The sequence below is a fragment of the Lepisma saccharinum genome, chromosome 15 (assembly GCF_977018435.1).
Source record: "Lepisma saccharinum chromosome 15, izLepSacc3.1, whole genome shotgun sequence".
NCBI classification, from domain to species: domain Eukaryota; kingdom Metazoa; phylum Arthropoda; class Insecta; order Zygentoma; family Lepismatidae; genus Lepisma; species Lepisma saccharinum.
The window spans coordinates 71,613,640-71,641,497 of NC_139243.1; the positions used below are offsets into that span (position 1 = coordinate 71,613,640).

Genomic DNA, 27,858 nt, shown 5'->3' on the forward strand with positions numbered 1-27,858 from the left:
GTTATTTTTGGCAAAATCTTTGTTGCAAATTGAACACTTAAAAAGTTTTTATTTTGTGTGTGTCCTCATATGTATATTAAGCAAGTCCTTGCGGGAAAACTCTTTGCTACAAATACAACAATTAAAAGGTTTCTCTCCTGTGTGTACCTTCATGTGTTTATTAAGGTGATCTTTTCGGGCAAAATCTTTGTTGCAAATTGTACACTTAAAAGGTTTTTCTTTTGTGTGTGTCCTCATATGTGTATTAAGCGAGTTCTTGTGGGAAAACACTTTGCTGCAAATAGAACAATTAAAAGGTTTCTCTTTTGTGTGTGTTCTCATGTGTACATTAAGGTTAGGTTTTTCGAAAAAATCTTTATTGCAAATTGTACACTTAAAAGGTTTTTCATTTGTGTGTGTCCTCATATGTGTGTTAAGTGAGACTTTGTAGGAAAACTCTTTGCTACAAATAGAACAATTAAAAGGTTTCTCTTTTGTGTGTACTGTAATGTGTATATTAAGAGAATTTTTTTGGGCAAAATCTTTATTGCAAATCGCACACTTAAAAGGTTTTTCTTTTGTGTGTATTCTCATGTGTCTATAGAGGTGTGGTTTTTGGGCAAAATCTTTGTTGCAAATTGCACACTTAAAAGGTTTTTCTTTTGTGTGTATTCTCAGGTGTATATTAAGGTGACGTTTTTGGACAAAATCTTTGTTGCAAATAGTACACTTAAAAGGATTTTCTTTTGTGTGTGTCCTCATATGCATATTAAGCGGTTCCTTGCACGAAAACACTTTGCTGCAAATAGAACAATTAAAAGGTTTCTCTTTTGGGTGTATTCTCATGTGTCTACTAAGGTTATGTTTTTGGGCAAAATCTTTGTTGCAAATTGCAGACTTAAAAGGTTTTTCTATTGTGCGTGTTCTCCTATGTATTTTAAGGTAATATTTATGTGCAATTTTTTTTTCGCAAATTGTGCAATTGATAGGCTTTCTTGGCTGTGAACTCTCCCATGCATCTGAAGATCTCCTTCATATGCAAAATTATTTTTGCAAATTGGACACTTAAAAGGTTTCTTCTTTCTCATATGTCTATTAAGGCCATGTTCATATTCAAAATGTTTCTTGCATATTGAACAATTGAAAGGCTTCTCTCTTGTATGAACCCTTATATGTTTATTCAAATGTTCTTCTTTGAAGAAACTTTTGGTGCACAAGGAACAAATATATTGCTTTCTTCTGTTATCACCCTTGTCATCTTCAATATATCCCTTGGTTTTAGACGATTTTGAAGTTTCAGCCTTTACTATCCCTTCTTCACTTAGATATTCTGGATTATTTTTTGGTTGCTCTTGTTCACTCATTTTTCCTGCAGATATTGGTAAATGGGTAAATAACTTTGGAACATCTTGGACCTGTCCTTCCATATAGCTCTTGTTCAAGCATCTGAAAAAAAAATGAACATACAAATGTAGGTGTGCTTCTAAAATAATTTCTAATATCTGCAGTACAGAAGACTTTAAGGGGGTAGCATCTAGTTGTCTGTGCTAAAAGAAATGAGACTGTACTTTAATAATTGCTTACCTCAGATGCCAAGATAACATTACTGTGACTTTCACTCCTTTTACTATCACCAAAAATAACTTCATTAAATTCTTCAATGTGAACAACTATAGATTGTAGTCACAAGATAAACTGATTTATCTACTTGCTAATTTCAGGAGTAGGCATTAAACATGCAACACAAGTCTAATATTACTGTACTACATAACAGTAAACTATAAATATCAGCACCATGTGAAAATGAGGGACAAGAACGCTGATACCAGCTTTTTAAAATTTCTTGACATTAAGAAGATAATTTTCAATAAATTTGTTTGTATAAATGTTCAAAATGTAACATGCAAAAAATTTCCAAATATTACAGGACCGCTGTTCTTATATCCGGTGCAAGAACTGCCTTTATGGCAGTGATCCTCTGTTGCCACATTTCCCTACGAAGGAACTCACAGTCAAACGACCAATTAGGCCTAGTGTTTGGAAGCAATGATGTTCAAAATCACCGTCCCCAAATCAACCAGTAGGGAAACAGGATTTTGTCAAAATAACTGTTCTGCACTGTGGTTGCACATCTGTTGCTGTAATTGCTCTATAATAATATGTGACACCAAGGGATGAAGTTTCCTTATTTGCCTTGTACTTTGGATCAGGAAAAGCCATGAGCAATTGTTTGCTCTGTTAAAAAACCTGCATCATGGAAAAAAGGTTTTCCATCTTACAGCTACTGCCAACATGCTTTAACTGTGCCATTTGAAAGCATGGGTGGGATTTCTATTGGGTAACTGCAGTGTGGTATTAAGAAATTTCCAGAGGAGGGGTGGAATTCTACTGACTGTCTAGAGACAGCATATATATCCAATATAGCTATAAACACACACATACATATATACATATGAATCAAAAATTTTCTACCCCCATAAAATAGCACCTAAGATACTTTGCTAAATTACGGCTACATTTGCAAAACCAAAAAAATTACTCATTTACTTGCATCTCAGGTTTTTTTGTGTGTTTTTTTCACTTATTTTTACTTCAAAATGTGAATTATTTGTCTAAAATAGTGAACAGAACGTGTTTAAGAAGCACGGATCCATTAATTTGCACTGATAATATTGCATTCAAAATATACTCTAATATACTTTAATATTCATATCCATATACATATCCTATAGTGAACCATAATTAGTTGAATTCTCCTGTCAGAAAAACAATAAACATAGTTGTGTGGTAAACTTCTATTTCTTGCATTAATTTTGTTGTACAGTGTGTCCGAGAAAAAAATATACCAATAAAGAATTTAAATAACTCAACAATCGTTAACGATACAAATGTCAAATAACATTTGTTTGGAAGAGGGAAGAAAGGAATTTTTTTTACCAGCAGAAGGGAAAAAATTGTAACATAATTAAGCGCATCCGCAGCTTTGTTTGTGAGTAGTCTGTACAATGGCGCCATTTACTGTTCGTCAGAAAGTGAGTGCTGCTTTTGGTTTGCAGAATTCAAGTCTCCTGTAATGGTACAAAGAATATTCCGGTAACAATATGGACAGGAAGCACCAGAATGTCATTACATTGTTAAATGGCATAAACAATTGCTGGAAACAGGGTTTTTGTTGAGGAAGAAAGGTAGTGGTCGGAAGCGTGTGAGCGAGGATAAAGTGGTTGCAGCTCAGGAAGCTTTCCAGAGAAGCTCGCATAAATCTGTGAGACGTGCTAGTTCTCAACTTCAAATTCCACTTTCTACTGTGCATGATATCGTACATAAAAGGTTAAGGCTTAGAGCTTACAAGTTACAGCTTGTTCAGAAACTAAAGTGCAGTGATAAACCTGCTAGGTTTGATTATGCTAGTGAAGTGCTATCATGCATTGATGATGACAATGAATTCCTGACACACGTAACATTTTCAGATGAGGCTACCTTCCACATTTCCGGAAAAGTGCATAGACATAACTGTAGAATATGGGGTAAGCAGAATCCCCATGGAGTTGTTGAACATGAACACGACAGCCCCAAGTTGAATGTGTGGTGTGGTTTGACACGAGATTCCGTAATTGCGTCCTTTTTTTTTAGGAAGCTACAGGTACAGGTGCAAGTTACCTGAAAATGTTGCAACAGTATGCTGTACCTCGTATACCTCATGGGTACATATTTCAGCAGGATGGGGCACCCCACATTATGCCCATTCTGTTATTAACTTCCTTAATAACATTTTCGCTGGTAATTGGATTGGGAGGGGTGGACCCATTAAATGGCCACCACGGTCACCAGACTTGACTCCTTTGGGGTTATGTGAAGACTATGGTTTACCAAACACCTGGGCAAGACCTCAATGATCTCCGTGAAGGAATTATCGATGCATGTGGATCCGTCACTCATCAAATGTTGAAGAACACTTGAATGGAGTTTGAGTACTGCCTTGATGTTTGTCGCGCCACCAAAGGAGCACACATTGAGAGCTACTAAGGTGAATTTTTTTCTTGTTCTTTGGTTAAAAAAAATTCTATGATTTTCTCTTCCAAATAAACGTTATTTGACATTTCAGTCGTTAACGATTGTTGAGTTATTTAAATTCTTTATTGGTATATTTTTTCTCAGACACACTGTACATATCAATAATTTGCAGTTTTATATAATATTATCTGTTTTCGATTGAGCATATTCTAGATTTGCATGTCAAATACTGATAATGTTATCAACCACAAATTTATCTGTATGTGTGTGACATGTATATTTGTAGCTGTAACTTTTGAATGTAATTAGCGGAGACCTATAATTGGGCAGCTAAATGCCTGTTGATCCCCCCCCAACTTAAATAAATAAAAAAAATAACAGTTCCATTAGCTTGTTAATTCTGAAAATTCGTTAGGTGGGTCACCAAGTTACACATAATTAGGCCAGGTCTCCTTGAATACAAAACATAAGTGATTACCAGTACTGTATATATAATGTCCATCATTGTATATATAATTTCATGATCAATTGTTGTTACAGAACTGAATGAATTCATTTTTGATTCTTCTGTATTTTTAGTGATGACATTTTACAAATGTGTTTAACTTGCAAAATTGCAAAACTACCAACTTGACAACGCATGCTGAAACCGAAAAATATTTCCAACAAAGGATACAACCTTCCGACTCGCCAATTATTATAGATTATGTATGTGTAACTTCATCACTATATACGAGGTCAGACAATTAAGTAATGGGACAGATTTATATTGTGAAAAGGAAACAAAATAATTGAACATTGCTTGTTTATTACTAAAAGTACATCCCTCCTGCATCAATACAGCAATTGGCACAGTTGGCCAACATATGCAAGTCTTCATGTGGTATGACTTGAAGATTGGACATCACAACGTGTTGTCTGGTCTTGTGTTCATCAAAAGTGTGTAATTTCAGCAGGAGCTTCACTTTCGGGAACGGGGAATAATCACAGGGGGATAAATCTGGGGAGTAAAGTTGATGATTCAACACATTCACTTGTTTTTGGACTAGGAATGTATAGACAACCACTGCTCTGTTGGAACGTGCATTATCGTGGAGCAGGAACCAACTGCCCGGTTCGGGATACTGAGGTCTGATACCTTCATGTTCTCTTCCATAATCATTCCGAGCACTACGATAGTAACAACTAATTACACTTTCACCCTCTGGAACAATTTCATGATGAATAATGTCTTTGCTATCATTAAAAAAAAAAACATTGTCTTCACCCTTGGCTTTGAGAGCTGCATTTCCTTGCCTCTTGGTAAATTTAGTGACTTCCATTCAGCGATTTGTTAGTTCGTACAAGGTCCGTAGTAAAAATGCTCTGTTTTGTCCTCCACAACAATAGAATTCAAGAAATGTTTATTCCCGCAAGCAGTTTTCAGAATGTCCTTCATGAAACTTGATGTTCACTCCATGCTCCATAGTTATTACGTGATGACATTCTTGCACCTCCTTCACGACATGGCGGCATAATTCCCAGCATGCCCCTCTCAAGTTCATGAGGTGTTGCCAGGTTGTGGATTATGGACCACAGTCTCATTACTTTATTGTCGGACCTCGTACATCAAGCTACAGCCGTGTAATTTTTTCATTTGTTAAATTTTTCATGGGCAACCAACAATCAAAAGGAACTTGCCTCTTTACTACTACTGCCTTCTTGTGTAGATGCACTTGCAAATTTTCAGAACCGATGCTTTGATCAACACTGTCTTCAACGTCACCAGCTTTATCTGTTTTCGTTCATTTTGAAGGCAGATTCCAGACATTGCAGAGTCTGGAACTCGTAATGCTCACTTTTGTTACTAACATTCTAGCTTCACAAAGAAATCTAGCTCATTGTCCTAAAAAAAGCACACTTATCTTTAAAAAATGACTTCGTAAAGGACTATTATGCTCGCATCAAAAATTCCATGTAGGCTATCTTCGTGCACTACTGTTCAAGTACTTGGCACTCATACAAATACAGACGTTGTGTGGTGACAAGTTCGAGTCACGTGGCAACTCATTTGCAACTTTCACATTCCTGCCAAATTCCGTGGACAAAGAAAAGGGAAATGGGGAGATGCTCTTCAACTTCTTTGACAGTTTTAGGAAAATAACAGCCCTTGAGGCCACATCTGCATTCGCCAAAATTGGATATTCCAGCTGTCTGACAGAAAATGTTGCAATTTAATGGCAAAGTGGGGGAAAAAAATAAATTGCAAAATAATTTGTTGTTTCCCCCCAAATATAATTTCCCCAGGGATAAAATTTAACAAGCAGAGGGCAACATCTTAGCCAAAACTTGAACAAAGGAAAGGCTTATCTTGTATTCTCACATGTTCCCTAAGGTAATCTTTACAGGCAAAATTTCTGTTGAAAATTAAAATATTTCTCTTTTGTATGTGCCTTCCTATGTATTGGGTTGATGAAAAAATAATGGACATATTGTTTTGCTTTGTGTTTTGCAAATAATTTTTCCTTATATAAAGGGTGGGCACAAAGTTACTTTCCCCAAAACAAGTAAGGAAAGAAAAGAAATAAGCGAGGTATCACCGAGCATCTTTTTTGTACTAGGACTGGCACTACTGTGTCTCTAGGACTGGTAACCATGTTTTCGTATGTGTTTTGTTTACTGTTTGTTGAAGAGAGTTGTTTACTGAGTGAAGTTGTTGTCTTGCATTGCAGGTGTTGAGATGAATCGCAAATTAACAAAGGAACAATGTGTTTTCATGCTACAAGCTTGGTGGAAACACAACAAAAACACAAATGTGGTGACAGTAGAATTCAGGAGAAGATTTCCAGGTGTGAAACCACCATCACGTCAAGCCATGAGAAACCTGAACCAACAATTTGAGGCTACAGGTTCTGTGAATGATCTACAGCGAAGCGGACGACCCCGAAGTGTACGAAATGAAGAAAACACTGCACAGACTTGTGTGTCCAGCCCAAAGAAGTCTACCAGAAGGCACGCAGGGGACCTGGGAATGTCACGTACCTCTGTAAGGAACATGTTAAAGGATTTGAAGATGAAACCTTACCGGCCAAAGCTTCTGCACGCGTTACATGAATGTGATCCAGACCGACGTGTTGAGTTCTGTGAGTGGTGTCTCATTCGGAACGAAGCTCACAGAGACTTCTGGAAATGAATTTTGTGGACAGATGAGGCCTCATTCAAGATGAACGGTCACGTAAACAGACACAATTGTGTTTATTGGAGTGATACCAATCCACACGAAATTATATGACGGAAGAGTTAAACGTCCCGCAGATGAACGCAAAAGACACCCCCTGCAGCTCACCCAAGGAGTAGTTTGCTTTGCTCACCCCCAAACGCTCACGTAAGAAGGACCAATCTTGATCTGAAAATAAACTAAAAGTGAATTCACCCTTAAGCAAAATAACTGTTGCGAAACAAACATCCCCATGCTATCCTTACGGAGCCACGTCAGTTAAGCCTAACGGATGTCAGTGCTATAAATAACAACCAGACACAGACAACCCGAACTCAGTTAGCTTGGTTAATAAACATAATAGTTTTATGAGAAGCCTGATTGACATTCTGAGACCCCCAGAACCGAATTCAATACAGTAGTTCCAGTTTTATTTGACAAATACAACTGCCACGACACGGCGTAATTCTCGGCTAGAGGGGTCTGTGCATTGCCGGGGCGCGACATCATTCTCACTCACTCAGCTGTTACAAAGGACATTCACATAGCGTGACGTCACTCGAGAGTATGAAGTCCATTCCAATACTATACAATACGCGTCAGTTCTCGTAGCACCGGGCAACCTGTGTTTGCGACCGTGCGATTGCAGTTAACGGCCGCTCTCCGTCTATTGGCTTCTTTAATCCAGATTTCATCAGTGCGCACAACTTGGACTACCGTTGGTGTTCCTCATGGCTCCTACCGGTGGCGCCACACCCAAAAACAAAAATTCTACCCCCAAGCAAAACACTCACTTTGGTTTCGAACAGGGTGGCCCTGTCCGTCATTCCCCCCCACCTTCACCTCTGACAAAAAGGAAGCCTGATTCGCCCCTACAACAGCCCCAGGACCACTGGAAAAAGTCATTCAACCCGTCACCTGCAAACCCCTTCAGCCCCTCAGCCACCCCTTCCTCCCAGACACCAGGCACCAACGTTCAGACATCAAACTCCAATGCGACTGGCGTATCTTCAATAGACAGTGTTCCCGTTTCTCAGACTATCAAGCTAGAGATGCACAGAAAACTGGTATTAGAAATTACTACCCTCGTCGCTAAAGATAAAAACATATCAGAAGAAAGAAAATCCATCCTCTTAGAACTGATGAGCAAATTAGAACAAGTACATGAAGAAACAGTGTCGGAGAACAAATCACTCAACGCCGTAAATAAAATCCTTCAAGATAGAAATCTGCAACCCCTAGAGAAGACGTATTATACTCCCAGGTTGTATCAACAAAAAAAACCGACAAACAACAACAAATACAGAAAGCCACATCTACTGTAAAGCACACTGTCTTTATGTCCGACAAAGATAGGAAAATGAGTGCTAAGAAGATACAGGAAATCTTGACCACCACAGTAAATCCAGTGAGGGAAAATATCAAAATCAAAAGCATAAGAACCACAAATCAAATGGTGATAGTGGAAACAGCTTCCAGAGAAGGAGCCGAGAAATTAATTAATAATAAAGATCTTCCTAAACACAACATCAAAGTAGAAAACCCTCGAAAAAAGGATCCACTTCTGATCATACAGGGTGGTGCAAAATTCCGTTTACAACGCTTGGGGGGTGAATCGCCAAGTAAAAACAAGGAAAAAATGCCATGTGAAAAAATGTCGAAATCGGCACCGTTTGCGAGTGACAGGCGTGCGAAAATCGCCCCACACCATGTGTAAAGCACAATAACTCAAGACGGAAGAAAGATATCAATGTCGGATTAAAATAATACAAAGAAAGTCGTGCCTGACGAATACAATGGTGCAGAAATTGAGGCCCAGTGTAAATTGCGCAAGGGAACTCTCAAAGAAAGTGGGGAATCCCATGATGGAAAATATAGGAAATTTGCTACTATTTTCTACATAATGTTGAGATCGGAATGTAGGCAGTAAAAAATGACGACGTATGTCCACATGTCCCACTACTGCTGGGACACCCTCCCACAATCGGGAAATAGGAAAATAACTGCAAATCTCCTGTTGCACACGGTTCTTATTGCGGTACGAACAAGAAAAGAAACCAAGTTGTCGCATGTCCCACTACTGCTGGGACACCATCCCAAATGGAAAAAAATACCGGAAAATCATAAAAAACGTTTCAATCACTTAATGTTGACACACTACTTTGCAGTACGAAAAACAAAAGTTAAACAATGGCCACATAACGTCAGGCTGTACATACTACAAGAGAGCTCCCCAAAGAAAGTGGGTAATCCTCGAAGGAATGAAGACGGAGAATGGCGAGAAAACGCACACAATGGCATGTAACATTTCCAGGCACAGCACATCTGGAAGGGATTCCACTGAGAAGCGCACAACCTCCGCACATGCAGATCGATGGTATGAAGTACAGCGATCTCCAGCATCTTCACTCGCACCTTTCACTAAAGGACACTATGCGGTGCTGATAGGGGCTCACAAACATCGGTATACTCAGAGACTTTGTTGAAAATATCCACCATTGACTTCAAGACAAAGATGGCATCGGCGAAGTACTGATTGTCTGATACGCGCAAATACCTCTGGCATGTCAACAATTGTCCCAGCAGCGGCACTAACACGAGCAACGAGGTCTTCAGCACTTTCCACAGGGGTTTCATACACGAGCCTTTTCATTTCTCCCCATACACAGAAACCCTGTGGTGTGAGGTCAGGGGAACGAGGTGGCCACGGTAAAGGTTCACCCCTGCCAATCCAACGATCGCCGAAAATATCGTTGAGTAAGGCCCTGGCTCCCCGGTCGAAATGTGTGGGGACGCCGTCGTGTAGAAACCAGATACGTTGTCTACCTGCCAGTGGAACGTTTTCCAAAAGTTCAGGTAATACGTCATGTAGAAACACCCGATAATTCCCACCACACAAAGTAGAGGGCAAAATGTACGGGCCTATCAAGTGGTCACCTACTACGCCACACCATACATTCACTGCGAACCTATGTTGATGATGGCGCACAATGATTGCATGCGGATTGTCCATATCCCAGACGTGGCTATTGTGGCTATTGAACATGCCGTCCCTGGTGAACATTGCCTCATCGGTCCACAAAACTATTGTTGGGAAATCCGGAATGGCAAGAGTTTGTTGCACGTACCATTGGCAGAAATCCATGCGTAGGGGAAAGTCCGTGGGCAGTATGTGGTGCACCTTATGCAATTTGTATGGGTGAAATCCCTCCTCCTGAAGAACGCGGAACACATTGCTATGGTGGGTTTGTCGCGTACGAGCAACGGCACGTGTGCTGGTGTCAGGTCGGTCTCGTATCGCGTCCAATACGTCCTCTTCAAATTGCACAGTGCGCACAGTGCGGTGTCTTCCACAATCCCACCTACGGGGTAGTAGAGATCCAGTTTCACGCAGTCGAGCATCAAGTCTTTGAAAGAGTGCATTTGCTGGTAACCGCCTATTGGGAAAACGTTCATTTGGTTTGGTTTGAGTTGGTGTTTTAAGTCCACTTTATGCACAGTAAGGCTAATCGGGACTGGACCTACGGTTTAAAGTGGGATCCGAACCACTGTGCCATGTGCCTCCACCGGGTATCGAACCCGGGACCCCTTGACTACAAGGCGACGACGCTACCACTGCGCCATCGGGGAGGCCCAGGAAAACGTTCGTGATACGAACGCCGTGCTTCACGGCTATTTCGGTTTGCCTCTCCATAAACGAGATGCATATCAGCAAGCTCGTGGGTAGAGTACTCCACCATTGTCCTGTTCGAGAACTGCCCAGCAACAGGGGCACTTTCCCTCCGAGTGACGGATCACAACTACCGTGATTAGCACCCACGTAATGTCACACAGGTGTCCACGCAGTTTTTGCAAACCGAGAAAGAACACGGAATACGTACTCTACGTACAATATTCCTTGGCGCAATTCAACCACACACACACGCCAGACTAAACTCCACGCTGCGACACGCAGAACAGACAGGAAGAACAACGGTCGATTACACTCTCTACGTAGTATCCACCAACGCTAATACGTAACAGGTGACCTACACTCCCAGCGCATCTAGTGGGGCTTCCTGTATAAATTAGCTGAAATCAATCTCAGCGTAATCTGACGGCATAGCGTCATTTTCGGGTGAATTTCCTATTTCCCGATTGTGGGAGGGTGTCCCAGCAGTAGTGGGACATGTGGACATACGTCGTCATTTTTTACTGCCTACATTCCGATCTCAACATTATGTAGAAAATAGTAGCAAATTTCCTATATTTTCTATCATTGGAATTCCCCACTTTCTTTGAGAGTTCCCTTGCGCAATTTACACTGGGCCTCAATTTCTGCACCATTGTATTCGTCAGGCACAACTTTCTTTGTATTATTTTAATCCGACATTGATATCTTTCTTCCGTCTTGAGTTATTGTGCTTTACACATGGTGTGGGGCGATTTTCGCACGCCTGTCACTCGCAAACGGTGCCGATTTCGACATTTTTTCACATGGCATTTTTTCCTTGTTTTTACTTGGCGATTCACCTCCCAAGAGTTGTAAACGGAATTTTGCACCACCCTGTATATGACGTTCCGGCCAATAAAGACCCAGAGGAATTTTACACAGAATTTTACAGCCTTAATCTCCAAGAATCAATTCCATATGAAGAATACACAAATGATTTCAATGTGAGATTTAAAACAGGACCCCGTAACAGCAACACAGTACATCTAGTTGTACAAACCACAAGTAAAATTAGAAAAATCCTTCTTCGCACAGAAAACGTATATTTACCGTTCCTATCTCTTTTCATCAAAGATTATATCGTGGTTGCACGTTGCCTGAAATGTGGAGATCTGGGCCACGTAGTAAAATACTGCAAAAACAAACCCTTGTGCACCCATTGTGGAAATGAGAATCATGAACGCCAACACTGTGATAAAAAAACCCAACCGAAAACATGCATTCCATGTAAAAACAGGAACAAAACATGCAATAATAAAGACAACAAAGACTGCCCAACATACACCCTCATGTGGCAAAGACTAGTGGACAAGACAGACTATGGAGAACACCCCTAAAACAAAACGGAAAAGAAATCCACCAAGTAGAAGAAAAAGAAACGCTAAAAGAGCGGCAGCATACCGACTAAAAAAAGCAATCGATTTAGTAAACTCTTCCACGCTAAACCCAGAAGCTCCCCCCTTCATGTACCCATATAGCACATACTTCAATCCCCCAACCCTTCTCGACCTCTCTACTGAACCGTCCAACCTATCGGAGAATATAAAATTCACTACAAACACCCATTCCATCCTCAACGACCCTTTTCCAACACCTTCTGCCCCAATTGAGGTAATAAAACCCGCTCTGACACGAACACCTACATCTGACACATCATCTCACACCCCTCTCACATTCAAGAAAATTGAACTCACTGCAGAAGACACTTGACTTATATGACACCGATCTCGATACTGACTCGGAACCTCCATCACCCTCGCCAGAACACTCATCCCATCCCTCGGATCCGTACCTAATATATAGAAACTTCGAACACAACTTGAAACTTTCACGCCTAGAAGAGAGAGATATTCTCATTACTGCACTGAGACTACTAGTCAGGAAGAAGCATAGCAAGGGCAAAACTATTACCTTCCCCATACCAGAAGCAGTGGACAGGATAACGTTAAAAACTTACAACCTTCCTACCGACACAGAGGAGCTGCTCCGGCTAACCGAGACAGCTTTCGGACGTCGCGGAGAGTCCCTGGTACTTGACGATGTTTACGCGGACTTTGTAAGGGCACACGGGAGAATGGAGTTCATAGCTACAAACGAATGGCCCCGATGCCACCAATTAGTACGGCACTCATAGATAACGACAAGATACGCGTTGCACAGATCAACACCAGAAGAAGCAAGCTTGCAACACTTGAAACAATCAATTACTGCAAAGAGCAATATATTGACATAATTCTCATGCAAGAACCATACACATCCAAAAACAAAATTCCCTACATACCACTCAACGTTCACACAATTCAGGACCGCAATCAAACCATGGCAGCAATAATTAACCTAAACAGAAATCTAACAATCACCAAAATAGCACAATTTTGTGACACACACATAAATTGCACTCAAATATCTTCCGAGCATGGTTCTTGGATCCTAATAAATAGTTATTTTCAATTCAGCCATGACATAGACCCATATTTGGAAAAAATCGATCTGATCTGCAATGCGTACAAAAACTACAAGATCATAATCACAGCTGACACGAACTCCTCCTCTCCGTGGTGGTACAGCCAAGAAACCGACACCAAGGGGGTAGCCATGGAGGAATTCATTTCTGAGCACAACCTACAAGTCGAAAATCAGCCAGATAATCCCCCCACCTACAGGGGAAGGGCGGGCGCCTCAAGCAACATTGATCTAACACTCAGGAATGCAAGGGCCTTGGGCGATGTCCAAAACTGGAAAGTTATAGATCTCGCCACAACAAGCGACCACAACTTAATACTATTCGACTTAATCTACAGGCAACATCAGCTTGAACAGACAAACCAGGAGAACATATTGAACTGGAGAAAAATCGATCATCAAAAATTCCTAGAAAAGCTCATTATCCCTGAACAATTGGACCAACAAAAATCACTCAACACGCTCGCAGAGGAACTCTCTGCAAACATCAGACAAGCAATTGAAAATTCATCACCCAGAAATAACCAAAGGAAAATGAAGAGGAAGCCATGGCCAAAGAAATTAACCAACCTTAAGAAACAAATGCAAAAAGCCAGGAAACTATATCAAAAATCCATCATCGCACAATACAGAAATGCCAACCTCCAGATTTACCGTGCCAAAAAAAGCAATACGAAACCGAGCTACTAAATTATAAGACACAACAATGGAATATCTTCATCGAAAAACGTCTGGAATTAAATAAATGGGGCACCCCGTATAAAATCGCTACCGGCAAAATAAAAAAACTGCAAACCATTTCCACCTTAATTAATGACGAGAACAACACGAATATGACAAAGGACTTGGAAGAAACCATCAACTTCTTAATGAAGAATCTCATACCAGACGACAAACCTGAAAACGACAGCGAGGAAAATAAGGATACAAGAAAAATCTATCACCAGCCATATCCAGAATCACCAATATTACCTTTCACTACCCAGGAAGTAGAAAACGAAATAAGCAGCATGAAAATGAAGAAGTCCCCGGGACCAGACGGAATTCCTGTGGAAATAATACAAGAAATCACCCCAGTACTTACGCCTTACATTACTCAACTATTTAATGAGTGCCTTGTTCAGAAGATATTCCCAGAAACCTGGAAGGAAGCAAACTTAATAATCATCAAGAAACATCCAAATAAAGATGAAACCAGGGTCAATTCATACAGACCAATATGCCTTCTCAACGTTTTGGGAAAACTCTTCGAGAAACTTATCCTAAAAAGACTCAAAGAATTTCGCCTGCTCAAACCCATATCAGGGATACAATTTGGGTTCACGAAAGGTAAATGCACTGACGATGCATTACGCCTGCTATCGTATACAACACAAAACACTCCAAACAAGTACATGGTTGGAATCATGGTGGACATCGCCGGGGCATTTGACAACTTGTGGTGGCCCAGCCTTTTTCAAACACTTAAAAATATGAACTGCCCAGGTACACTCTTCCTACTTCTGAAAAGTTATTTCTCTAACAGAAAAATTAGCATCAAATATCCGGATCTACAAATGAGTAAGATCACGTCAAAAGGTTGTCCTCAGGGTTCCATTCTGGGACCCGAGCTTTGGAATACTAACTTGGAGCCTGCGCTTATGAAACTACAAGACCATCCAGACATAGACCAGATCATAGCTTATGCGGATGACATTATCATGCTCACTTCCGGTAACCCAAGAAGGGAAATCGAAGATAAAGCATCCACTGCAATCAATATGCTATCCAATTGGTGTGATCATGCTAAACTCAAAATAGCTTCGGAAAAGACTCATTATATTATCATTAAGGGGAAGTTACAAAGAAACCCTCAAATCAAACTCAGAGAAAGAAATTTAAAAAGAGTAAGAGAAGCTAAATACCTTGGCATTACTCTTCAAGAGAATATGTTTTTTAACAGACACATAGCCCTGGCAACAACCCAGGCCGAAACAACTATAAACAGTCTAGCCACATTGAGTTCAGCAAACTACAACCTTCCACTATCACACATAAAAACATATCTCATTACCATATATAATTCTATTATTTCCTATGGCTCGCCCCTGTGGGCCATGGAAACCAGTAAACAGTACATTAAAAACAGATTGAGATCTTCACAACGCAAAGTGATACTTCGCCTAACGGGTGCATTCAGAACAACCTCAACCCTGGCTCTTCTCATGATTGCGGGCCTACAGCCTATTGAAATCGTTATTAAAACTAGAGCATCAAAGTATTACTTTAGAAATGGACAAGAGGACGAAATCTATAAACTAATTGGAATACGCCCTGCCACGGTACCAGAAATTTACAACCACTTGTTTAGCGTCTGGCAACAGGAATGGACACAAGCTACGCAAGGAAGGAGACTTCACAGCTTCCTTCCAAACATAAAAGAACGACTTTCGATGGACCATTTCCATCCCACGAGAGGTCTCATACATTTCCTAACGAGACACGGTCCCTACGGTCAACACCTAAATAAGCACAACCTCAGACAGACTGATAAATGCCTGAAATGTAAAACCGAGACGGACACACCGGAACATAAAGCCTTCTTTTGCCAGACATCAAACAAACAAATCGAAGATTTAAGACAAAAGCTACCAAACTTCAACACGTACCAGTTAATAAGAAATCCCGAGCACTTTACGTCACTAAACGACTTAACTAACCTGGTGTCGAAAGAGGAACATTCCCTCTTCAAATCCGGCATCACTCACCTCCCCATTCAACCCCTACCTCCGGAATGTAATATACCCCCCAGAAGATCACAAAGAATCCACCTTCGACAAACTCAACAACAGGACATCCCTCCTTAGGACTAAGATCACCAAGAGGATAATGAAGCAGAACCTCCCACAGGAACATCAAGAAGGAGACACTAATACAGAAGACAGTGATACGCCAAAACGAAAAAAGGTTACGTCTCCCCGGAGAAAGGCAAAGGATAACACTGCAAGGACTCGACCTAGGAACCAACCGAATTTAACCAAGATTCTTCTTTTTCGTTTCTTTCTTAAATTGTAATCTTACACCCCCTTCTTTATTCTCGTTACTAAACACACTGCAAACTTCTCTCACTGATTCTTGACAATTCTCTATATTTCCACTACCGAACGTACTAATGTACCCGATACTTCCCAGGAAATCCCTCCCTACTTCTTCCCTTCCTGATGATGTCCCGGGTACCAACCGTCGTACCGATGTTCATCCCAGTCCGACCAACTCTTGCTGGTCTCCCGCAAGTCTCCTTGCATCAGGTACCACTCGTTCTTTCATATCTCTTCCTACTATTAATACGTACTTCTCAAAGCCAATAATACTCTCACTATCTCAAACATAACATACTAGAACATAGACCCTGCTTAACATTCATAGAATCGTGTTAATGTCCATTCCTCATCTCATCCATCAACACTAATGCACACGACACACAATAAAACTTATCCTAAGAAAACATTACCCACCCAATTACACACTTATGTAATTTCGTATCTGTGATCATAAATAATATTAATGTTAAACACTAACACTTATTTACTTCCTACTATTTCTAACCTTTATCTTAATCTTCTTACCTTGTAGAATGATGTGAAACCAACTTTGTTCAGGAAAACCGAACAAATTTGGTTCTTCACACTGGGACATTCTTGCCAATGTCACAGTGAATTATTGTAGTTAAAAAAATAATGGAAATCAAGGATGAATCAAAGAAAAGCGGGGGAATCCGTAAAAAAATTCACGGAACTGACGCCCTGGGTTAATTTTCAGGTACCAGGGCATAAGCACATACCTCCGAAAGTAGCTTGACTACTTTTATCCGTATACATAAAAAAAAAATAATAATCGTTCTATGTAACCATATCTTGTATACTGTTTAGGAAATAAAATTCTTTGTATCAAAAACAAAAGTTAAACGTCCCTGGTGTCACTGTTTGGGGTGGTATTTGGAGTGGTGGTGTCATAGGACCATTCTTTTTTGAAGGAACTGTTACTGGTGACACATACCTTTAGATGTTGCAGGACGTTGTGATTCAAGAACTTGTCAATAACCCTCGTTTCGAAAACATTCCTTTCACGTGGCAACACGATGGAGCACTGCCTCATTTTAGTGTTGTTGTGAGGGAGTTCTTGGATCAACATTTCGATGAATGGATTGGTTGTCGTGATACCACAGATTGGCCACCAAGTTCATGTGACCTCACATGTGACTTCTCCATGTGGGGTATTGTCAAAGACAAAGTGTTTTCCGAGAAACCGCAGGATTTGGTTCACTTGCAACAGCTAATCGAACAATCGTTGAAGAGATTGGATGACAATCCTCAATTGTGTCATGATATTTGCAAATCAGTGCTGAAGAGATGTACCTTGTGCATTGAACATGGTGGGGGACAGTTTGAACAGTATTTGAAGTAGAAACGACACTTTGAAGTACAATAAAGATTGTCAAGTCACCTAGGTTCTTTTATTTGATTTCTTCATTTATTGGGGAAAGCGACTTTGTGCCCACCCTGTATATCTCACTGATTATATTGCATTTTAAAGCTTATTTATTGCTTGATCGATCTGCCTTAAAATAATATTCCTAATGCTTGATTTACCTTAATTCTAGGTAATACTTCTCTGCATGGTGACTGTTTTACTGGTCTGCTGCCGAAGACATCCACTACAACTATCTGAATCCAAGCGCCACCATCACAGCAGGGAAGTATTGTCAAGAAATCACTTAAATGAACCGGAAACTTCAATCTCTGTGAAATATTTCTCTCGTAGGAAGTTTGCGAGATGCTTGGGGAAGTGTTTCTTGGTTGGCAGGAGGTCCGGTGAGTATTGTGGGTGAGGCAGAGTTTTATAGTACAATTCCTTCTGTTTCTGCAGGGTTGGTTGTGTGATGTGCGGCCGTCGGGTATGAAGTTGGTTATGTAAGGAGTGAAAGTCCTCAAGAGAGAAACATTCCTCCCTTGTTATATACAGGCACAGGGCCGCATTTACGCACATGCTATCTAGGCTGCAACCTATGGGACTGCACCACAAAGAGGCCCACACCACAAGAAAAAAACAACTTTAAAAACTTTAATTTTGAATAGACTAAAATAAAAAAAATTCTTTGTTTTAATACTGTGATAATCCTGTCATAAACGTAAAAGACGTCGATGCAGTTATTTTGTGTGTTATGTGGGCTAATTCGGCTGATCTCTTCTGTGGACAGCTCATATGAGTTGAGTCAGCATTCAGGAATCTCGATCGCTTGGCGTGGTGTGGGAACACTGGCGCTGTCTAAAAATAGATCAGTCGCTGTGCTGTATTCATGTTGACATGCACGCCATGTATGAATAATTTGTATTGTGCTTTTAACCTTTCTCTATTGCGTGTTTTGGTGGTAGGCCTACTGTTTCAATTTGTTATTAACACGTTTTCATAACAACAAACTAAAGCTATCACTGTAATATTTTTTTATATATATAATCTAGTATTATGGACGGAAATAAAATACAAACTAATCGCCAAAAAAAGAAAGAGGTATTTAAAAGCGGAAGTGCCAAACGAAAGATTGCAAAAGAGAAAAAAAGAAGAATGAAGAAGTTATAGGTAAGTCACGTTGTTTGACCGATTATATGAAGTTTAAGCCAAGTTCATCTGCTGCTCCAAAAAAACAATGATGATGATACACGGAGCAGGCGAACAAAAACAAGTCTCTGCGCAAGTAGTGACACCAGAGAGCTTCACCAATGAACACTTGAGAGGATCGGGATTGCATGGAGGGGTTACTGCAGTTACCGGCCTTCCCAGCAGCGGGTACTGCTTTGTTCTGCCCATTTGATTTCTCCCCTTTCTCTGTCGCTATGCACGGCCTTGCTCCAGAGATATATGGAACAAAGTATAAACATTTTGAAACGAGATCTTAAAAGATTTAATAGCCTACATGGCTGACTCTACCACATTGCTCCAGATTTGAAAATTTTTCTAGCAACAGTGAAGAAATTTATAATGGCTTTTTATAATTTTGATTTAGTGAAGCAACGTGATACAGAAAAAACAAACTATAAAAAACAAACTTTACTAGTTATTTTTTTTTAAAAAAAGGAATGGAAAATTCGTTAAGCAAACTTGGATTTTTTGAAAGAAAAAAAAAATTTAGAACTGCATTTGAAAATTCAGGCAGTCCGTGGGCACCCTGTATTTTTCTACCCCTGCTTATACTGTCCTAGTCTTGTCTCTTTGCACGTACTTTCATCGTCATAATATAACGTCGCTTTTCCATCCACTTTTGACTATTTGCGAAAATAATGATTAGATGGCATTGATGAAAGACACACTCTTAACGCACAGGCTAGGATTCGAGCCTGGAACCTTCCGTACAGAAATTGTGAACACTCGGCAAACAATATAGCTCCAAGTCTAGTCTCTTTCGATATTTTAGTAAAAATAATGATAAGGTTACTTATTTTAACAGATAAACTTGCAATTCGTTCTGAATTCTGCTAAAATCAGATTTTTTAATATTCTATAAGCATAAAAAATTTGTAGTAATTCACTGCATTCAACTAATTATATTCACTTTTGAAATGGCTTTTTGTAACTATAAATATTAGAGCCAAAATTTAAAAAAATGAATATGAAAAAATATATATGCTGACCAAGGCAGTAATTTATTTTATTAAAAACATAAACTAAACGTAACGTTTCAACCTTCTAGCAAGGTCTTCTTCAAGTATCAAGTACAAAAGTAACAAGATACAGAAACATGGAATTTTATATAACAGTTGGGCTGAAAAGTTCGTAGGCTGACTCATAGATGGCGTTACTAGAATTAAATCCATGTGATTTTTACTTAGTACTAACCTTCAAAAGATACGTGTATAAATTTCACAGCTGCCGGATAATTAGTTCGTGAGATATAGCATTGTGAGTGAAGCAGCTTTTGTTATTGTGAAAAAATGGATAAAAAAGAATTTCGTGTGTTAATAAAGCATTGCTTTTTGGCGAAAAAAAATACTGTTGAAGCCAAGGCTTGGCTTGATAAACATTATTCGGATTCTGCACCAGGAAAATCAACCGTTGAGAAGTGGTTTGCTAAATTTAAACGAGGCGAAATGAGCATCGAAGACGATGCACGCAGTGGACGCCCCAAAGAGGCTGTTACCGACGAAAACATCAAAAAAGTCCACAAAATAATTTTAAATGATCGTAAAGTGAAGTTGATCGAGATAGCCGAGACTTTAAAAATATAAAAGGAACGTGTTGGACATATTGTGCATGAATATTTGAACATGCGAAAGCTGTGTGCAAAATGGGTGCCGCGCGTGCTCACAATCGACAATGCACCGTGTCACAAATCAATGAAAACGATGGCAAAATTATATGAATTAGACTACGAATTGCTTCCCCATCCACCATATTCTCCAGATCTGGCCCCCAGTGACTTTTTCCTGTTTGCAGACCTTAAAAGAATGCTCGCTGGAAAGAAATTTAGCACTGATGAAGAGGTAATCGCCGAAACTAAGGCCTATTTTGAGGCTAAAGAGAAATCGTACTATAAAAATAGCATCGAAAAATTGTATGACCGCTATAATCGTTGTATCGCCCTCGAAGGCAACTATATTAAATAATAAAATCGAATTTTGTCAAAAAAATATTTTTTACTATGTTAGCCTACGAACTTTTCAGCCCAACTGTTATACACAAAACATTATTCCCTCCAGACCATTAGAAAGTTGTTCTGGAACTTTCTAGCAGGTGGCTTTCACTTGTGAACTGTACTTTCACCTAAAAGGCTAAACATATTTACTTCCATATAAAATGTGGTTGGGCTTTATATCTCACACTTTTTTTTTCCTTCATTTTCGTACTTCTCCTCTCCTCTTTCTCTCTTGTCCTTTCCACTCTTTCTAACACCTTCTTCCATTCTTTGTTTAACTTCAGTCCCCCATTCCAGTTCATTGTGTCTTCTTCACCTTTCTTCTCTATTTCCTTGGCTTCCTTCCATTTTCTCACTAGCATTCTCTTCTCCCTTCCTATCTGCTTAGCCTCATCCCACTCTATGTCATGTCCTGTTTCTCTCGTGTGTTTAAATATCGAATTTCTCTCTCTCTTAAGTCGTACATCATCCCTATGTTGTTTCAACCTGTCTTTCAGCCTCATTTTCGTTTCTCCTATGTACACACTCTGACATTCTTTACATTTTACTTCGTAGATAATCCCTTCCTCTTCCACTTCTCTGTTTTCTGTTTTCTTGTTTGCATTCTTCGCTATTCCTAAGATGCTTGTCCCTCCCTTCCTGTAAGTTTTAATGCCTGCTTTCCTAAGCACTTTGCATATCTTTTCTGTGGTCTTCCCCATACTCCTTATTCCAAACCTTCTCTCGATTTCTTTCTCTTCCAATTCTCCCCTTCCTCTATTCTTCCTTCTTCTGTTTATGTCCAGTCTATCCTGCTTCTCATAGCCATTCTTTTCCAGCTGTTTCCATAGGCTATTTATTTTGCCTACTTTTTCATATTCCTTCATGCATATTTTCTTTATTCTGTCCTCCATATTCTTTATGAAATTTCTTTTTGTCACCTCACTTACATCACTTCTTTTGTGGCAGAATACCCCTGCTGCACACTTCTGATGTCAAGCGGTTTCAATTTCTTCTCCTCTCTTCCTTTTCATCAATATATCAAGGTAGCTTAACTTGCCTTCTTCTTCTATTTCAAGTTCCAATAATTTCCCTCTTTCTTCATCTTGTATTTCTTTGGCAAAAATGTCGAGCTGCCTCTTCGTTCCCTTCCATATGCCAAAACAATCGTCCGCATATCTGCAAAACAGAATTATTTTGTCACCTCCTTTTTCTATCACTTTCTTTTCCCATTCATTCATAACCAATTCAGCCAATGCTGGGCTTAGGCTAGAACCTATATTCAGTCCTTCACTCATTAACATTATTTTATCTCCCATTATACTGTAACCATTATTCCAAATGGTTTCCAGCGCCTTCACTACCCTTTCACTATCCCATTCTCCTATAATTTCTTGTCCCATTTTCTTTTTAATAATGTCCAAAACGTGTCCCCTCTTGATGCTGGGGAACATACTTTTTACATCTAAGCTAAACATTGTCGTCTTCATCTCATTTAACTTAAGTCCTTTTATGAGGTCTACTACTTGTTCACTGTTCTTAACTGCTCTGCTTTCTTGCTGTGTTACTAACACTTCAATAACTTTCTTTAATTTCTTTTCCAAGGGTTCCAAAATATTGTTTCTGCAGTTCATTACTGGTCTTAACTTTATCTCCTCTTTGTGTATCTTTGGAAAGCCCTTCAAACTTGGTAGTCTTCCTGTCTCCTTTATGCATTTCTTGAATCCACTCCTCCTACAGTCGTGTATGGCCCTTTCTTTTATAGTTTGTTCTTCTTCTGTTCCACAAATCTCCTCATATCCGTTTTCTTTTAGGTCTTCAAACTTCCTCTCGTACCATTCTCTTTCCATCACCACAATTGCTCCTCCTTTATCTGCCTGCTCTATCACCACATCATTTCTTGTCTTGATTTTCTTCATCCCTTCCCTTTCTTTTTGACTCAAATTATCTACTTTTCCTTGTTTTCCCATTTCTTTCTTCAGTATGGCTGCTGTTCTTCTTCTAATCTTGTCTCTTGCTGGTTCTTCTTTTATATGGAACACTGCTTCTTCAATGTCATATATAACTTCCTCATAATCTACATTTCTTTCTTTAACTTTGAAACGTCTTCCTAGTTTTAAAAAAGCTTCCTCTTCTTTTGATAGGTCTACATCTCCAGCATCAAGAGGGGACACGTTTTGGACATTATTAAAAAGAGAATGGGTGGAAATTTTTTTGTGTATTTGTGATTTTTACTTGAAGAAATGCCTAAGGTAGCATCTTCTCTGAGAACCAAATTGAGCAACTATGTGAAAGAATTTGGGTCCAGTGTGTTTACAACTGATGGATCGGTGTTTATATTGTAAGTTATGTGAAAATACTGTGAATTGCACAAAAAAATATTACGTTATGCAACACTTAGAAACTGCTAAACACAAATCGGTTTCTATTGAGAAGCAAAAGTCATGCGAGGTAAAACCGTCACTAATTACATCATATGCTATTTCTCGTAGGCAGTCTCAGTTTTCTGCAGATTTGTGTAAGGCATTCATAGAGGCAGACATTCCTTTGTGGAAATTGCAGAATGCCTCTTTAAGGGGATTCCTATCGATGTACACAGGTGAGCATGTACCGAATGAGTCACCACTGCATAACAATTACATCGAAGGGTGTTACACGGGTGTCATTGAAAGAATTAGGGAGGAAGGTAAAGGTAAAAAAAAAAGGTAAAGTGTTCCCCTGTGCTTAGCACCACGCCATGAAGGCGTATAGGGGGTATGGGGGTAACGCCCCACACTTTCTTGATCCGGTCGTGAGTGGAGGTGATGTGATCAACATCACGCCCCTGACCGCCTTTACCCCCCAGGGTTTCCCCCAGGTACCCATGTTATTCGACGCTGGGTGGGCGCCGGGGCCGCTTCCATCGTTAGAAAAGTTCCCGGATTTGAACCGGCTGGGGATCGAACCCGGGACCTTGAGCATGGTAGTCAGACGCGTTACCGACTGAGCCACCGCGGCCAGTTAGGGAGGAAGTTAGGAGGAAAAAAATTTGGGTGTCTATTGATGAAACAACCAATGCTATGGGAAGGTTTCTTGCTAATGTTGTAATTGGTACAATGGAACACAATGTAGAGCCCAAAATATTTTCATGGTGTTAAGCATGAAGATGTGCGTTTGTTTGTAACAGATGCAGCGCCATATATGAAAAAAGCAGCAACGACCCTTAAAGCTATTTTCCCCGCTATGCTGCACATAACATGTCTCGCGCATGCTCTCTATCGAGTTGCAGAGAAAATTCGTGTTTCTTTTCCCGAAATTGACTCTTTAATTTTCAATGCTAAGAAAATATTCCTCAAAGCACCATCCCAGGTTCTTTTGTTTAAAGAAACAGCCCCTGAACTTGCTTTGCCTCCACAGCCAATACTAACTAGATGGGTTACTTGGACATCTGCTGCAGTATATTATGCGACCAACTATCAGAAGGTGGCTGAAGTAATTAATTCCCTATCTGAAGATGATGCAACATCAATTTACGTAACACAGCATCTTTTGAAAAATTCTGTTGCGTGAAATGACTTAGGATTCATCACCACCCATTATTCAAATTTGCCAGAGATAATAATATTACTGCAAGAGAGAAGTGAAACACTGATAAATTCTATGGACCATTTTCATTCTGCACTTGACCAAATTTGTGCTGGACCAGGTGCTAAACATCAGGCTTTTCGTGAGAAATGTCAGCGAGTTATTGAAGCTAATAAGGACTTTGACAAATTAAGGGCAATTCAGCAAGTTCTGAACAGTGAAAATATACAAAGTGAGTTAGATCCACATGTTCTCGTGTGCTTTAAGTATGCTCCCGTAACATCTGTGAAGGTTGAAAGGTCTTTTTCAATTCTAAAAAATGTGTTGTCCGACCGCAGACATAACTTGTCGGTTGATCACCTGAAGAAATACATGTTGTGATGTGCAACCACAATTAGTGCTTATTCAGAGACTGGCAAACCATACAGTACAAAACTTCAAATGCATTTAAACAGTTCCATAGTTCGAACTGCTGTGTGGAATATATAGTGTAAATTTTTAAACTGCAATAACCCTGTGTGCAGTGATAAAGTGTATATTTAAATAATTTGCGTACTGGTTGGAAGTAGCCAACAATTTCTTTTGTCAGACTATTGTGCGTAGCTATTATACAATGGAAAATTTTGGGCTGACGTGACTCCTGTTTGCAGTGATTTATAAAGTACAATATTGGACTGCTGTCTCCAATGATGAGCTTCTGGTTTATTTTAAGCAACTATAAAGAATGTACAGTTATGTTTCTATATTTTTTAAACATTATAACGATAAAAGTTGTTTTTGGACTTTTAACGTCGCGGTTTCGTTTACGCTAGAACATATTTTTGGTTTTACATTTCTAATTTACACTTTAAAACTGCTTAAGAAAACCCAAGGATTCTTAGTGTTTTTTATTAAAATAACTAGCAGTTAATACATTTTTAATTTGCCCTGGAAAGCTGGAGGGCTTTGTTTTACATAGTTAAAGCTAATACAAAAATTACCTCCAGTTGCCTTAGATTAATCTTAGGTTAGTAACACGGATTAATAAATAGAAAATAAACACTTTAACCTCTATTAAAAGAATATGGTCGACCTACTTACGAAATTTACTCAGCGCTGCGCTTTCACTTTTATTGTAATCAACACTTCTGATATAAAACTAAACATCCCGAGAGCTCTCGACACTAAGGGGGAAACACTATTGGCATAAGCTCCTTGATGTCTTCTTTCCGCCGCTTATTCTTTCCCTCGAAGATCTGCGACGTCTATCCCTCGAAGTAATTCACCGCCGCATTCATAGTTCAAAGGTCGAATTTGGTATCAACGTCGTCACCTCGATTAGCAATTCTCGGTTCACAACTACACACTTGCAGTGTTCTTTTCTCTTCTCGCGCTATAAAAGTTGCCACGAGAAAACAGTTTGTATTTGAATAAAATTCCGGGTGCTCTTTTCCCAATCACGCGAATTCAAATGTCCGGAACACAGGTCACTGTTAACTGTCCACTAGGCAAACGACATCTACAAAAAACACTCCACGAAAATCTAACTGCAACTTGCTGCCGATAGCACTATCAAATTCGCGAATTTTCCATACCCAGAGATCTCGACACCAACTGCTGCATGTAAACTTCTGCAGCCAACGCGCGAAGCAACACGGCCTTTCACTCAAAGGCTCAACAAACACTGCTCGAAAAACTTCACCTAGTTTTCCTTTGTTCCTTTACACAATGCATAGTAAGGACAGTTCATTTTCCCCAAGGGGTGTTAATCTCTCTAACCTCTTTCTTCTCGGAAGAAATAATCAGTCCTCAAAATAATCTGTTATAACATCTATTCCTTTTTGTATGTCTATCTTCATTATTTTCAGTTAAATTTCATTGCCTTTGTATTGCCTGTTTGTATTTTAACTATTTTGAAAATTATAAGTGCTTATTTGCCTGCCTATTTTATATGTTTTTTGTGCCTAAACATCCGGTCTCTAGTGATAGCCCTAAGGTTAGTGTTTTTTGTGCCCTTAGCAAACAAAAATTGTACAGCCTGTTCTTCTTCCAGAAGGCAAACATAAATGGTATCGTGCATCTGGATATACTACAAAATTTTCTAATTCTTCAGTTCGACAAGGATGACCAAGATGTAGACCTTTACTCAGCAAGACGAGGCACCACCTCACTACCACATAGCAGTCAGAGATTTTCTTGATACCCGATTCCTAGGTCGGTGGATTGTTTGTACAGGTTCAATTGCATGGCACCCTTGCTCCCAAGATTTGACTCCAGCTAGAATTTTTCTTGCGGGGTTTCATTAAAGATCGGATTTTGTACAACCTATACCTGCTGATCTTGCTGAACTGAGTCTTCGCATTATCGCCGCTGCTGCAGAAGTAACGCCTAACTTACTGGTGAAAGTCTGGAATGTAACCGAGTTCAGGTAGGATGTATGCTGCATTACAAATGGTAGCCACATCGACCCAACATGAATGTTGTATGACAAACTTGATGTGTTTTGCTTTGCAATGGCTACATGCTTTAAAAGTTGTAAAGTCCTTTTTGAATCACCTGTATTTGCTATATGCAAATTTAGTACAAAATAAACATTGGCAAAAATAAGTTTTGATCTTTTCTCACATGAAGAATTACTGAAACATAAATGAAGGTGTCCTACAGTAGTTGTAGATGGGGAAACAGCGTAGGTAGTAGAATTGTAGTTAATGCATGATTAAGTGTTAGAAGTGCGGTTTTGTTAACCCTGAACTTTGAATTAATTGAATGTTGGATTTTGAGTAGGGGTGAGTCGATACCACTTTGAACCGATACCGATACTTGTGTAATTCCAAATTTAAAATAACAAAGGTTATATTATACTATATATACATATACATACATATAATATATATATATAAATTATGTGTGTGTGTCTGCGTAATTATTAAAATTACATTTTATATGTATGCCTTTCTGATGAGGGGCGATGAATAAATTAACCCATCAAACGATGCTCTGTTGCAACGATGCATCTCAACTTTACATTTTTTTAAAGTGACAATCGATCAGATGTTTCAAATATTAGAGAAATATTAAGTGAAGCTAAGAGCAAAGCAATCGTGTGGTCTTCATCCTCCTCTCCCCCAAATTTGAAAAATGAGATCATGCCTCTTCAACATCCGCTAACACTAAAGGATCACTCTTCCAAAACTAACATTAAATCATCCGTGAACACAAGAATAATTGGCAATTTACCAGCCCGGACACGACGTCTAAAACTAACAGTAAAGCTGTAATATGAAACCAATCTCGTCTCATTTTGTCCTT

The 27,858-nt window shown here is 39.5% G+C and overlaps 2 protein-coding genes across 2 annotated transcripts in view; one reads left to right on the forward strand and one right to left on the reverse strand.

The window, feature by feature from the left end:
• The window catches only part of LOC145999327 (uncharacterized), a 463,252-nt gene that overhangs the window by 144,282 nt on the left and 291,112 nt on the right, over positions 1-27,858 (forward strand). The window lies entirely within an intron of this gene.
• LOC145999725 (uncharacterized) overlaps positions 1-27,858 on the reverse strand; it is a 241,021-nt gene that overhangs the window by 71,665 nt on the left and 141,498 nt on the right. Inside the window, exon 4 of the mRNA XM_083137004.1 lies at positions 960-1,425. Coding sequence (XP_082993130.1) covers positions 960-1,425 — 466 coding nt within the window. The remainder of the gene's footprint in view (positions 1-959; positions 1,426-27,858) is intronic.